Source organism: Nyctereutes procyonoides, unplaced genomic scaffold, assembly GCF_905146905.1.
Source record: "Nyctereutes procyonoides isolate TBG_1078 unplaced genomic scaffold, NYPRO_anot_genome, whole genome shotgun sequence".
Lineage (NCBI taxonomy): Eukaryota > Metazoa > Chordata > Mammalia > Carnivora > Canidae > Nyctereutes > Nyctereutes procyonoides.
This window is the reverse complement of record NW_026575042.1, coordinates 28,734,931-28,750,781: the sequence shown is the minus strand read 5'-3', so window position 1 is coordinate 28,750,781 and position 15,851 is coordinate 28,734,931. Positions and strand designations below refer to the sequence as shown.

At 39.6% G+C, this 15,851-nt stretch overlaps 1 protein-coding gene across 3 annotated transcripts in view; it reads right to left on the bottom strand.

The window, feature by feature from the left end:
* The window catches only part of NEK11 (NIMA related kinase 11), a 236,405-nt gene that overhangs the window by 122,849 nt on the left and 97,705 nt on the right, over positions 1 to 15,851 (bottom strand). For all 3 annotated transcript variants that reach the window (XM_055321436.1, XM_055321435.1, XM_055321437.1), the window contains 3 exons: positions 14,438 to 14,557; positions 12,000 to 12,093; positions 7,155 to 7,269 (listed from right to left, as the gene is read on the bottom strand). In XM_055321436.1, coding sequence (XP_055177411.1) covers positions 7,155 to 7,269; positions 12,000 to 12,093; positions 14,438 to 14,557 — 329 coding nt within the window. The remainder of the gene's footprint in view (positions 1 to 7,154; positions 7,270 to 11,999; positions 12,094 to 14,437; positions 14,558 to 15,851) is intronic.

The window sequence follows — 15,851 nt, the reverse complement described above, 5'->3', positions numbered from 1 at the left end:
CTCAGGGGTGCCATCAAACTGGGATCAATGAATATTGTCCATATAATGGGAAACACATACTTTTATCATGATGCCTATTTAGTGGAATTTTGAGTTGTGAGATCAACATTGTAAGAGTATGATTTATTAAGACTAAAAAGTGAAAAGTAAGAGGTATGGAATAACATCAAGATGGCTGGATGCCATTCTGGGAATAGGTAAGAATGAGGCCTCTGAACACACTTGCACAATTGGGGCACTAACCTGCTCTCATCATCAATGACACAGATCTAATGGGGCTAAGGGAAAAAATTCTTTTAATTTTCCAAAATTTGCTTTTTCTTAACCAGTAATCACTTTCTAGCCCTCTCTAGTATACCATTAAAATTTCTCATCATGAACACTATGTACACACAAAAGTTATCTCCAAAATGTGTAATTTCACAAATAAAAAGAAGCCAAATATATAGCTAGAGTCCATATATTCATAAGCAACCACTTATGTCAACTGTCAATTATTATCTCTTAGGCATGGGGTTGTGAGGAGATGGAAAGTGGAGGGAATAAAAGGAGCTCATTTAGTTCTAAGATGTGTGAAGCCAGGAAAGGCCATGTAGGGTCAAGCTGGAGAGAGGGGTTGGGTTTGTTTGCTTTTCCTATATTCAAAAGAGAAAATGAATCTAGCTATAATAAAAAGGGTAAAGTCACTTTGCTCTCTCTACAACTCCAAATACCCAAGTACAAAATGTAGTGAAAGACTGAAGGCATCTTAAACTCATCTACAAACACGTACTTAGCTGGGTAATCTTCAATAGTTAAGAACTCCCATTAATAATTTAAAGGAAAAAAAAAAACCCCATAATTTAAAGGAGCCATAGGCAGGAGAGAAACCAGGACAGGCCAAGGGGTTAGCAGGAAAGACATGGCTAGGTATGTAGAGTTAGTTCTACTACACATTCCTAAAAATGTGTTCTTACATGTGGATACGAATGCACAGAAATAATGAGTCTATAAAGAACCCTTCCCACAATCTCAGAGCCAAGTCTAACTGGGGAGCTGCGAATGCTGGCAATGTGACAAACATCACTGTCTGCAGACAGCTGTGGGAAAATGGACTTTTTAAGAATAAGTCAAATTCATTATAATGCTCACACATAGACATGCTACTATGAAACCTGACAATCACTTTGAACCTTTCTGTAGGTTTCCTATTTTCCTATTTTGAATTTTTTCTAAGCGAGAGAAGTCAGTGGAAAATGTTGTTAGTCATGAATGACAGAAGGTATTAGATACCGCTGCCACAATTCCTTGCCAGAAAGGTTTTTTGTTTGTTTGGGAGATGTTATTTCACTGCAAAGAATGAAAGACTCTGACAAGTGAACACAGGGGGTGGCTAATACTGCCATGGCCCTCACTGCCACGAAACAGCCCCTCTGCAAAGATCAGAGAAGACAAATTTAAATTCCTATCACAAATATCTAAATTAAAGCCTGGCCTAAACAAACACCAAAGGAAAATATTTCAATCCCTTTAAAAATTAGCATATGAATCAAAGATGGTTATTTGACTGGAAGCAAACAGTATCCAATATAGCTCTATTAGTTTTCTGTGACAGCTTCACTTCCTTTGGGCATCGGAATGATATTCTCTTGGTGGTAGGTGCAGGAGCCCTGAGCACAACTGTGAAACTTGCATGAATGGAAAATAATTACATCAGCTAAAGAAAATTCTACTATGGTATGTCCAAAGTGCTGTCTGAAGCTTACATTAATATAAGGCTTTAGTCTATTATACTTCGTAGTCTATCTGACCTTAAAGCCATGATTAATGCTTACTTAATTTTCTGCTTAATTGGTTCATTCCAAACATGACCCATGACAGGCCCAGCAAGGCCATTTAAGCATGCTCTCTGGCCTACCAGCAGCACCTTTAGTTTAATAACTACTGTATAATTAATATTGGGCTACGGGATGGAGCATAGAATCACATACAGCTTTCACAGGAAAGAAAATTATTTTGAGATGTCCACAGGTGCTGATTTTCTATAAGAGTAACTGATGCTCTGGAGGACTGATTTTCCTCTTATTTCTATCATGCCTGTTTAGGCCACAATAGTGAAGTGGCCGGTTGGGCAGGTGTTATTCTGCATCCATTTCAAGTTTTCAAATTGGATACAATCCTTAAGTTTCAGTTAAAGGCACCTACACAGTTTCTCATGTGGAAGGAACACTTCGATTCTTAAATATGACTCAATGTGGAGAATCAGCACATTTTTACTCAATATTAGATTCATTTTAATTATCCTCAAGAGCTGAGGAAATTAGAGAGGGTCTGCTGGAGACTTTATTCTTGGGTGTAAATACAAGAGTCAGGTGGAAACATTACCATGCAACACAAATGTAACTCAATGGAATATGTGACAAATCTGAAATAAAACCACCATCAATTTATATTTATGAATGAAGTCTTTAAGATATCTAAAGCTCGGATCCCTGGGTGGCGCAGCGGTTTGGCGCTTGCCTTTGGCCCAGGGCGCGATCCTGGAGACCCGGGATCGAATCCCATGTCAGGCTCCCGGTGCATGGAACCTGCTTCTCCCTCTGCCTATGACTTTGCCTCTCTCTCTCTCACTGTGTGACTATCATAAATAAAAAAAAAATTTTTAAAAATTAAAAAAAAAAGATATCTAAAGCTCTGGAAGTGATGGGACATCTAGGAATATAGAAGTGACCCCCGGCACTTAGTCTTTTTTGAGGACTAATGAGCCAAACAGCTCTACCGGCTTTTCTGGGCTGAGTTTTGGTGTCTGGGCTGTTAGTTCTTGTGCTAGTATGTTTGGGCTGCTTTCAGAGGACACAAGGTCATGTGACACTTGCTGGTATGGGTTCCTGCAACACCAGTGTGCCACCTCCAACTATAAAGCCTGAAGAGAGGAGCTAAGGGATTCCAGTCCCTCATCTTTAATTTTCCTCTGGAGAGAAGACCCCAAAACTGTTAGCATTCCTTGTGGAAGGCAATATTGCCCAGTTGACACTAGAAGAAAACTCCATGATCACTATCTGGACCAAGGACTTTGTGTCCCAAGTAATACTAGAGATCTTCCTAGTTGACCTTCTACCTCCACCACCTCACCAGTCTCTCTCAGCCATTCGTTAGCTAAAGTACAGACTGAGGCACTACGCTCAATGTTTTTTTTCCCCTTTCTTCTTAACAATGTTCTTTTTATTGACCAAATTTATTGAGGTATAATTGAGAGACAATAAAATGCACTCATTTAGAGCAGAGAGTTCAGTAAGTTTTGACAAATATATACATCAAGGTAAACCACCACCACAATCAAGGTATCGACTTTTTCCATCACCACAAAAGGTTCCCTTGTGTCCTTTGAATCAATTCGCAATTTCCAGACCACCACTGTTCTCATTGCTATCACTACAGATAAGTGCTGCTGGTTCTAGAACTTCACAGAAATGCAATTGTTTAATATGAACTCTTTTGTTTGTGGCTTCTTTCACTCAGCACAATATTTTTTATATTCATTCATATTGTTGTGTGTATTGATAGTTTGTTCCTTTTCATTGCCAAGTAGGATTACATTGTATGGATAAACTAGAAGTTCATTTACCCATTCATCTATTGGTTGACACTTGTTTCTAATTTTTGGTACTACGAATAAACTGCTAAGAACATTTGTGTACAGATCTTCTTAGAGACATGTCTTAATTTCTCTTAGGTAGTTATCTAGAGGTAGAACTGCAAAGTCAGTTGATGTTTTCATTTTAAAAACTAAAATAATAAGGGACACTTGGGTGGCTCAGTGGTTGACCATCTGCCTTTGGCTCAGGTCATGATCCCAGGATTCTGGGATCAAATCCTGCTTCAGGCTCCCGGTAGGGAGCCTGCTTCTCCCTCTGCCGATGTCTCTGCCCCATTCTCTGTGTTTCTCACTAATAAATAAATCTTTAAAAATAATAAAAATGTATTGTTGTGTAACAGAGTTCAAATCACTTTATTTCCACTTGGACACTTAAAGGGAAGAGATGATACCTTAAGTCACAGAGCAGCTGATAACTACAAAGGGCATGTAGACTTCCTACGGGCAAGCAAAGGACAATCCCTCTGAGGTCAGAGCTTTCTTGGAGCACAGGGAAGGGGCTGAGGAGTCACTCAAGGAGTAGCTAAAAGAGTACTTAAATGATAACTGGTCAGGCTGTGGGTGGGCAGCCAAGGCCTACTTCAGTGAACCCTTAGCACCTGAACAGGTGGATTGAGAGCCATGCTCTCTGTCTGCACCATGTTCATGAGCCTCAAGCTCTTTCAGCTTTGCAAAAAACCCTATTCTGCAACTCAGTTGGAAGCTGCTGAAAATAAGGCTAAATGCAATGAAATTCCTGGCAGAAATGAATGTGTAAGAAATCATCAGCATTACATATACGGGGGTTAGGTAGGGATAATTTCTTTAATGTTCCAGTTGTGCTTTCTCATTTGAATATAATGGTTATCCATGACTTTGGCTAGATTAAATCAGCTGTAGCCAACGAAATGCATACCAAATGTAAATAACATCTTACTTTGTTTTCTTTCTCTGCAACTAACTCCTCACATCCCAGAGGGAATTTTCCAATTCAACATCAAAGACTGATTACATTTGGTATAAAAGCTTCAAAAAAAGACTGTGTAATTTTATTTTACATATACATGCTAGATAAAAAATAAACAAATAAAAACTTCCTCTAGGTGCTGAAAGTTTGGAGTCAAATCTTCTAAAAAGCAAAGAGAATGGGGAAAATAACCACTGCAAAATTCATCAACAAATTAAAGTTTCATATCCCAAAACTTCACTAGCTATATGATCACTAATAATCTTGTAGTTGCCCATAATTCTAATCAATCACCAACTCAAAGGTTACGTTTTTATTGTTCTGTTTCCCTTTTCAATTTAGAGAAATATGAACTTAACGGGAAGGAAAAATAAGGGGAATATTTAACATATTTTACAAGGCATTTGGCTCAACTAAAACCACAATGTGTTTTTTTTTTATCTGATGGCTTATTATGGGAGACCTAAGTAGTGTTTCCTTATAGCATAAATTTCCAGTTTGGCTAGTAACTCAATCTATCATATCACTCTATCATATTGCAACGTCCATGACAAAAGACAAAGGGGGACATCAGCATGAGTCTCCTGGTGGTAGGTGCAACCTGTGGTCAGGGCTAGCTTAGGAGTAATTTGACTAATGCAGGTGACAAAAATTAGCATAGAGACACACAAAGAAAAGACTCTGCCTTTTGAAAGTCCAATTCATTTGTCTGATTCTGGAGAATCTATTGTTCCTACTCAACACCTTTGGGGAAAATGGAAAGGGGTGCTGTTCTATAAAGCAGGCACTTTTGAGTTCTTAAGCAAATTATGTAATGTCTTTGGTTTCTCATGTATGAAATGAGTAGGAAATACTTTTCCTACTTGAGACCCAGAGGCTGGGCCCAGACTTCTTGATCCTAGACTACCCACTCAATATCCTGTTCTGGGGTTTCCTCTTTATACATAGGGATGGCCCTGCCTTACAGCAAAGCACAAGCCATCCATATCAAGTGCTATCCAATGGCCTCTCAGTTTTATATTTTTGGAAAGGCCTATGGGATATTTCTGTGCTTACAAGTTTTACCTTTGGAAAATATTAGTATTGTATAGAAATACCTGAAAAGGATCCAAGATGCAAATCCATTTGACAAACCTATTTGTTTGTCAATAATACCTGTTATCAGATGGCTTCCATCATTTGAAAAGTTGGCAAATGCCAACCGAAAGAGCTTCAGGTGCTAGTTTACTTACAGGTGAAAGCAGCAGCACAAGTTCTAAAAGATCTGTAAAGATGACATCAAATGCAAATTTGGGCTGAGATGACCAATCAACCCAAACTTCACTACCTTCACTCTCAGTTTGGAAGGAGAACTACTGCCCAAGAGAGTTGTTAAACCATTGTGTAGCCATGAGGATGCACCTCAAAGACCTCCCACTATAAGGAGCATAATTGGCCAAGGGTCCTAAGGCTGTGTTCTGAAATCTATCCCTGCATTCTCTCAGAGGCCACTACCACTGCTAAAGTGCAGCAGGGAAACTAACGCAAGCCCCTGATGGCTTACTTTGCTTAAAGACTTCCTGATGTCTTGGTTGCCTCTGTTTGCCTGGCAGACTAGTACACATCCACCAAACCTGTCTTTTCATTTGTAACATGACTTAAATCATGGGTTGATGATTCTCTCAGCCTTTTCCAGCTCCTTTCCTAATGCCTTTCATGCAGACATTTTCCCTAATATCCTTGCACTTTTACACCCATCTTGACAACTGCTTCTTGGAGGGCAGTCTAATATATCATTCATTCGTTCATTCATCCAAGAAATATTTATTGAGTGCCAGAAAATATTCCTGGCACTTTGTCCTAGGCACTGGGGAGGGTGGTACAAGACTGAGATGGCCCCCATGGTCATAACCCTCCCCCCTAGGGTAATAAACTGTTTCCCTTTCTTTGGCTCTTATTATGTGTTGGGCACTGAGGTAAGAGCATGTCATATGCCAACTCTCATTTGCTTTTCACAGCAACCCTTAAAGGAGGTATTATTCTTTTTCCATAGATAAGAAAACTGAAATCTACAAAGTTGCCAGGGGCTTCCCTGACGGGGACAGCTTTTGACTCCAAAATTCATGTTTTTAACATTAAACTATGCTATCTCTCTCCTATTTGGGTAACAGCTCTGAACACTTTTCTTCTGGCAAGGATTGCACATCTGTATAGTTGATTTTCCAAACTGGACTTCATTTGTTCACTTTTATAAAGGCCAGGGAAATCACTAATAGAAGGAGGAAACAGTATTTCAGAGCATTCATAGTCCTACACCATTACAATGTCCGTTAATAATAATATTGTTTAACTCATGCAAAAGTTTCTCACTTAGTGTGAGTTTCCAACTCATTTTCATCTATTACAAAGATAGAAGAGGACAGACAGTCCTTTGGCTTCTCTGCTTTTTATCCTGGTCCCAGCTCACCTCTGCCAAACTGATGAAAGGTGGTCACATACATCCAAGGCTTTTCTCAGAGGCCAGCCAAGCCTACCAGACGGTCAGCCACACCAACCCATGTGCCAACCCTTCTGAATACTGATGTAAACTCATACCATGATCTCCAAGGTCAGTTAAGGTGTCTTCTATACTTGATTCAAGTGGGTCAAGGTCCAAGGAAGGAATGGGCTGAGATTCAGGTAGGTTCTCTGAAGTCAGGTCATCAAATTCCTTGTGGAAGGTAATTAACAGTTCATGAGAAGTTGATAGAAGGAAACAGCGTTACCACAAATGAAACAATATTGTTTAGAAAACTATGTAGAAATAAATCCTCTCCCTTAAACAGGATTCCACTTTCAAATTTCAGAAAGGCAGGTTGGGATAAGAGAAGCAGCCTTGAACCAACTCAACTGGTGACCTTGACCTTCTGTGGCATCTGTTTCAGAGCCATGACTAGGATGAGGCAGGAGGAATGCCCAGGTACACAACTGAAGGAAGTACTCACTTTCTGGCTCATGCAAGAGCAGTCATGTTCAGCAGCGAAGAACAAATACTCCCTACAATTCTGCATCCAGGGTACCACATCCATCTCCCCCTAGTTCAGCCCTGCTCAGGTTCCTCATCTCAGAAGTAGAGCTGTTTGGCTTGGATGACTTCCAAGTTCTCATCTAGCTTTAACAGTGCTATGATTCTGTAAACTCCAGTTTCCTAAAGAAAGAGATCTAAGAGGCCACATGAAAGAATTCACATTTCAAAAAAAAAAGTAAAATTTTTCAAATATATCAGTAGGTATTTCAATAGATCATTTTGCTTTTTTCCCCCCCGGATTTGTGTGTGTGTGTGTTTGCAACCTAGAGCTAATGATGAACTGACCTATTTTCCTTGATAAGTGGCTTTCATGGAGAACTACTCCAAGAGAGTCTTCTTATTAAAAACAGAAGGGAAAGCTCAAACTAATCTTAATGAATAAAACAAAGCCATGGTACAGCATTTGAGAAAATACAGTCATCAAATATTTTTAAGAAGTCCAGTGTTTGTACTGTATGATTGCTGTAGGAGGTGAAATTGATTTCAAATTTCAAAGGATCACTGATAGCACACAGGCAACTTTAAGAACAAAGAACAAAGATTGCATGAAATGTGTTTTCACTTCTACTTCAGAAATTATTGGAAAATAAGTATTTGGACCCTCAATTGACTTTGATTTGCTGAGGTTCTCTTTGAAGAGAAGAGATAGAATTGTTATAATTGCTTCTATTAGAAAGGACTTGCTCTGATCTTTGATCTCCTTTACTATTTCATATATGGAGAACTGATGTGTTACACACTTCTCACAGAAACCCAGTTTTGGCATCATCACAACTGTGTGTGTCACAGGATAAAAGAAAGACCAGGCTTATTTTGTATATTATGGAATCTAGTTGTTTTAAAGCTACCATCCTTTAAAGAAATGGTGCCTATGATTCCATGTCCAACTACGCTTCCAGATTTCAAAGCTCAAATTCAGCCAAGCAGAAAATACATGCCAAAATAAAAGGTCCTGTTAGTTAGGGTCTGGGAAACAAAACAAGCCATTCTCCTAAGTGCTTCAAAGAATTTTTGACATGTTTAAGAAATAGCAGAGCCTATTTTCTCCCCTAACTCGGATTTTATCTCATACCACTGCTTTTGATAACATAAAGCACTTCATATCAGCTGACAAGAGAGAGAGAGGACAGAGAAGAGAGCCCCAGTGAAATTGGGAAGAATTTAAATCATAATACATAAATATGTGTATGGGCAGAGACAGGAGCATTTTCCTTTCTTCCTTTTCTCCTTATCACGTTTTTCTTTAGCTTCTTGCATCTGATTAATCCAATTTCTTTCTTACATTTTATTTCCTCTTTTCCAGCTCACTGATGTCTTCCCTTGAGATATTTAAAACCCTTCAGTCCCTCTGCAAAGTATTTAGCTTCCCATTTTCTCTCTCTTTTGTTCTTTGAATATCATTAAACCTGCCTCACTCTGTGCCTGTGAATATGCTTAACCGCCTCTTTCCTGCCTAGCCTCCTCTCTTCATCCTCCTCCTGGGGTGAACAAGAAAGCCCCAGGTCACTTTTCCTTTACTTCCGTTCCCATTAAATGCTTTTTTCCTAAAGAGTCTATAAGAAAGCCTGTTAATCGGTAGCTTTTCCTGGTCTTCCTTCATCTGAAGGTGAAATGGCTTTCAAGAGCCTCACTCTCTGTCCATTATTAATCAGTGTGGTCCTGGATGAGCAGCATCAGAATCACCAGGAGCTTTTTAAAAATTCAGCATCCCAAGCCCCACCCCAGACGAACCAAATCATAATCTACCTTTTAACAAAAACAATAGGTGATTTAGGTGAATTTTGAAATTTGAGAAGCATTGCTATAAGCCATAAGAATTTAGAGAAGAGCCAGTTGGATTGTGGACTTGTGAGGTCAAAGAGGATTTTCCTAAAGAGAAAGTGACATTTGAAAGTGAGAAGGTGGGATGCTAATGAGGGGTGAGATGGAAAGGCTGATATAATTGCATAAAACTGGGCAAGATACCTGGGGGGTTAGGGAAGTGCCGAGCAACCCAGTCTGCAAGACTGAACCAGCTAGAAGACCCAAGCATCTGCTGGAGCATTTCCTGCCTCCATCAATATGCAAACTTAAGAAATGTACTTCTGGAAATCTCAGGGCCAAAGATGTTGGCAATACTAAATCAAAGATCAAAGGATGAGCCAACATCTCTGGACAAAACAGCATTAGGCACTTTCCCTCTTGTTGCTCCCTTTGCTCCTTGCTGATGGAAAGGGGATGGAATTGAGAATAACTACATAGACACCAGGAAGTTGTGAATTGGGACTTCATGAAATCTTTATGAAATCCTCACTTTCTTCAACTGAATTGAGCCAAGATCTCCACTATCCTGTGGGATTATCCCATGTTCTGAGGGATAATATATAGTTAATAAAATCTCCCGAGATCCTGCCTGCCATTATGGTTTCAGTTTTATCTTAAAGTTACTGCAGGATCCCCAAGGACCCTGGTTTAAAAGAGGACAGGATCACTTAGAGAGTAGTTGTTTAACACTGACAGCAATCACATCAGAAATGAAAAAGAACACATAAATTATTACTTTGAAAGGTCAATGAAGGAAAGCAAAAATGTCAAGTAAATTATCAGACGTTGAAATGTAAAATCATATTTGAAACTACATTTTTATTTGCTATACAGCAACTTCAAGAATAAAGTTATTTAGGTCTTAGAAAACAAAATATTACCACATCTGTATTTCTCAAATTCTAATCTCTGAGGATAACATCCTTAGAAGCAGGGATCCCTGAACCTTCCAGAAAAAATGTCCCAGTTTCTATTAGATGATTCAACAAGTAGTTTTACACATATTGACAAACAGAATTTCTATCATCAGCCAGATTCCTTCTAAGGATCTGTGGAAATTTGCAGTTCTCAGTCCTGTGTGGAAGAAAGCCAACAGATCTAGGGCAGGTGACCCACCTCCACAAGTTATCATTTCAGGGCATAAAAAAAAGTGGGAAGCTGTCAATGAGCACTCAGTGCTTGGTAGGGGATCAGGTCTGCCATGCACTGATAACATCAAGACCCTTCTCCAAGTAGGGATCCAACATTGCTCCTGACCCAATCCCCTTCAGCCAGCAATTTTGCCATTCACTAGGTTCCATGAGTGGGAACGATACTATCTTCCATGTCTCTGGGACCCACAAGAGATTCCACAGCTGGCTTCATTTAATGGAGTATGAAACGAATAGAGGGGGCAAGTGGAATTGAGCGCATGTCATCAATGTCCCCATATTGTCTGCTAAAGGGTCCAAGAGATACTCTTAAGGTTAGAGAAGGCTGGACACTCCCCCCCCCCCATCTGTTCCAGTTTGGAGTTTTCAATAATCGATAATACTCACAACCATTAAGTAAATGAGAAAGGTGGATTACCTCTCAAATGGAGGCAGAAAACAAGTGATCCTAAGCTCTGCCTGGCTGAGAGTGTACTTTGCTGGGGGCTCCTGCAATGCCCCAGGGTTTGGAGCACTCTGATCACTGAACTACAGGAAAATGAGTGCCCCCAGACTTCAGAGATCATCTCCAAAGCCTTAGGGGAGCTTGGTTCTTCCTGCTGAAGAAAAAGAATCTCCCTCAGATGCAGAGATCTCCAATGAAGGAACAACCAGAATTTGAGCCATAAAGTTCTCTATAAAAATGACTCCCTCCAATGTTGCTTTTATCAGAAGAGTTAGGAAGTTGGGGTTGATGTCTATTGTCCAAATATGAGCCCGAAGAAAAACTTCTTTAAGTATCATTGCCTACACCAAGGCCCATGAAGATGTTTTTAACCATTAGAGAAAATGCTATTTGCTATTCAGGGGCTTGGGATGCTGAGGACATGATTCAGGGTCCATTTCATGTGACTCTGCAACCCTATTTATTATTGGACATCCAAGGTAATTATTCAAAGTTCAAAAGGGATTATTAACACAATGCATAATGACATAGATGGGAGACAGAAAATTAAAACGGAAGGAAAAAATAATACAGAAAGAGAACAATGGAATAAAGAGGTAAAGCAAAAACAGCACGGCTGAAATTCAAAATTAGATATACATACATTTGCTCTACAAAGTCATAATTTTATTCATCAATTGTTCATTCCATGCTGATTGAGTTTTCTCGTATGCAGTATGCACTTGGATGTTTTTGGAGGAATCTATTGATCCATTTCTAAGTACAGCTGCTCTGAATTAGTGTCATCACTAACCATCAGCCTATATGCTAAAATGAACCCCAGTACCTCCCACCCTGAATTGGGCAAAGTTGGTCTAGATGCTTTTTTTCTTCCCCCTCTGTCCCTTCTCCTACCTGACTGGCCACATCAATGTGATGAATCTGAAGCAATTAAAGAAAGGTTTGATGTAACATTAAAACAAGAGAGCACTTACATGGAGTACATCAACAGTCAGCTGCCCGTAGTTCTGAGATCTTAACTCTTGCAATCGTTTGTTATTTTCTTCATATTTTTCTTCTGCAAGCTTTCTGCAATTTTAAAGTGAACATAGAAAAACTGCTGCATTTTGCTAAAGCCACATCTAAATTATGCAGGTAAAGCGAGATCTCTGTTTCAACAGGTAGAGTGGGGTGTTGAGAAACCAGATCAATGGGTCTCTCCCTCATCAAGGTAAATGAAGTGTAGCACCACTTGGTACTCTTTTAAAGCACACATGATGATGCTCTGTCTGGATCCTTATCTATCCTTAGAACCCCTAAAACTCATCGCTAAAATTCAAACTTAGATATACACACATTTGCCATACGGCAACTTCAAGAATAAAGTTATTTAGGTTTTATAAAACACAATATTAGCATGTCTATACTCTCAATTTCTAATTTCTGGGGATAACATTTCTTAGAAGCAGGGGTCTCTGAACATTCCAGAAGAAAAGGCCTAGTTTCTAGAAACTAGGGGTTCACACATATTAAGAACATAGAATTCTTCTCATGTTCAGATTCCTCTTGAGGATCCATGGGACTCTGAGGGCAAAAAAAGCAGTATGGACCCCTGCGTATTCTCTGTGATGGTGGGGTGGGGGGTGTCCCTGACACCAGGCAGTGCCCAACAGGAACTAATAACTCGATTACTGTTCTCAGGATGAATAAACCCACAAACAAGGAGAAGAGAGCTAGATTTCCAAGAATTTATGGAAAGAATTTGAGAGCCACTGTGAAAGGGAACTTTTCTCCAACACATTTTTCCGTCTAATATAGAAGAGGTAAAAGTAATAGACTTAAACTGGAGGAAAAATCTGAGTTCTCGTGATTACTTGTGTGCTAATTTAGATTTAGATATTTTTGAAAAGTCACTGAATATCCTTAGAGTCAAATCTTGTTTCTAAAGTGGGTACATTATATCCCTCCTGACAATAGAGTTGTTTTCTAGCTAAAACACATGACTGTGCTCGAATTCTAGAAATAATGATCAAAAACAATGCAATTCAACCATAAAACTAATAGTAAACTTTATCTAAAATCATTGCCTTTAAATAAAAAACATTGAATATCATGTGGAAGGTCTATGACTTTGTGTATTAAAAACCATTTTAATCTGAAATACAATTTGTAATGTGCATGTAAGTTATTAAATTGCCTTTTTGATATGTTCCTGTCAGAGATTTAATTTTCCTTTCACCCTCAAACAATGACATGAGTCATGGTACCCCAGAAATACTGCCATTCCTGAGGCCTTAGAAATAGATCTGGGACTGTTAGTTAATACAATGGCTCAAGCAATTTATGTAAATATATTTTCTCAGTAAAACCCACACCCAGTGGTGCAGTGGTTTGCAGAAACCAGCTTGCACTGGTTCCCAAGAGCAGATTGTGTACATATCTTCCAACTGAACATTAGATGATACCACACTGGTACCTTGAAATTGGCCGTTGCGGGAGTATTTACACCCTTCCAGCCCCACACCCCCAGAGGTGGTTGTTAAACATTTACCAGCACATGACTGCCCACAGTGCACTTTGACAGAGTTTTCCACATTGATTACAGAAGGCATGTGTTAAGGGGAAAGAAGTAGTCTCACAGATTCTTACTTGGTTCCTCATAATATGCACTAGAAGTATAAGAATATTTCCAAATCCTTTTTCAGATATGTTAGCAAGGCCACAAAATGAACAGATTGAGTTTCAGGTCTTTTCTGTCTCTCTACCTCTTAGTTGGGGCTTCTAAGCTACCAAATAGTTGGCAGAGAAAGAAGAAAAATTAGGCGATTGGATAATCTACCAACTGAAAAATTGGTCTTTGAGAAACTGGGAGTCTAGGGCTCTTTGAAATCTCCCCTTTTCATGTAAATACTTTACTAGTGATGTTGATCACCAGCAGGGTTGCCCTGATCATAGATTTTTCAAAGGGCTTCACTTGACAGAGCAGAGCTACTTCCAATCTGTCTTCTAAAGCTAACAATTTCCTGCCAGTGCATTCTTCCCCCTATAGACCATTCTTCCCCCTAGACCTCCTGGCAGAGGGGGTACAGCAAACATCTTCACCCTCTCGCCGGGGTGGGGTATGTACTGGAGGCATCAGCAGCAAAGAGGCTTCATTTGGAGGCTGACTCTGTATTTTCATCGCTAATAAGCTCCCTGACATTCAATCTTTCTTTGCACACAAGACTGAAAGCCTGACATTAATCGTGGCTGGCATCCAATAACCACCTATGGCTAAAAGCCCATCTTTCGAGGGGACGAATAAGTGAAGAAACAAAGAAATATAAAATGCATATGTGCATTTTGCTTTCTTGTTTTTGCTTTCGCTTTTCTTCAGTCAATTCCTTCTGGGAAGTGGCCAGAGAGCAAGGTACCCTGAGGAAAGGCAGCTTACTTCAACTTCCTGGCCTTCTCATCAGCTGCCTGGAGCTTCCTCAGCCGCATCCTTTCTCTGGGTGTCATTTTCTGCACTTCAGACAGCGCCCGCAGAGTCTGCAGGTGGATCTTTTTCTGCCTATAAATAATAAAGATCCCCACATGCAACTCATCCCAAATATGCTCACAAAAATTAAACAAATATTTTACAGAAGTATCATTACACTACTGAGAAGGGGAAAGCATCTCGAGACAGGCCAGGCAAAAACTAATAAACTCAGGGTAGGTAATGAGCCAACCAGGACTGTGGTTAATTGGTAATATTTTTCAAATTAGACTTGCTTAAAAGCAAATTATGTACTTTCCAAATTTCTGCTCATTTCTTATGGCCTATGACTGATTGTCATTAAGTACGACAAATTAGGATCTTGGCCATCAAGGAGTAAATGGACTAGCGGACTAATTCAACCCTGTGGATAGGATTTAATCTCTGGAATTAGGCAGGGTTTGAATCTCATCTCTACCACTCATTAGCTCTGTAGCCTCGGGCAAGTTACTGAACTTCTCTGAACCCCAGTTTTTTTCATCTGTGAAGGATAGGGTGTGGTGAGCATTACATGAAACAATGTTTGTACAGTGTCTGACACATAAAAGTATTCCAAATGAGGGGGCACCTGCATGGTTCAGTCAGTTAAGTGTCTGCCTTCAGCTGGGGTTGCAATCCCAGGGTCCTGGGATTGAGCCCTGCATCTGGCTCCCTGCTTGGTGGGGAACCTGCTTTTCCCTCTTCCTCTGCTGTTCTCCCTGCTTGTGCTTTCTCTTTCTCTCTCTCTGTCAAATAAATAAGATCTTTAAAAAAAGACGTACCCCAAATGGTAGTATTGTTATTAGTTAGATTTTGTTGAACATGTTATATATTCTATGCTTCATACAGTAGGTAAGCGTGGCACAGTGGTTATCACGAGGCTAATAACATTCTCTGGGTTCAAATCCTAGCTCCCAGGTTACATGTATATGCCCTTGGGCAAGTTATTTAACAAATGATCATTAAAATAATAATAATAATCCCTAATTCATAGGGTTCCTGTGAGCTTAAATGAGTTAATTTAAAGTGCTTAAAACAGAGCCAAGCACTCCACAAAATGTTATTCAAAATGATTACTTTAGAGCCTCCTTCTTCTGTTAAAGAAATGTGCTTATGTTACTCATGCACTAAAAGGTCTGCTACCATATTCTCAATGACATTTGCTGCTGTGCCTGACTTAGTCAGGGCCCAATACTGTGGAATGTCTTTTGCACTCAGCTCCCTCCTTACAAAAGACTAGAAGTCTCTATTTCATGTATTCCCACTCTAATCTTTATTATTTTGTAATAATTGTGTAATTGTAATGACCATTTGTAGGCAGCTCTCATCCCTCTGGAACATAGTCTGG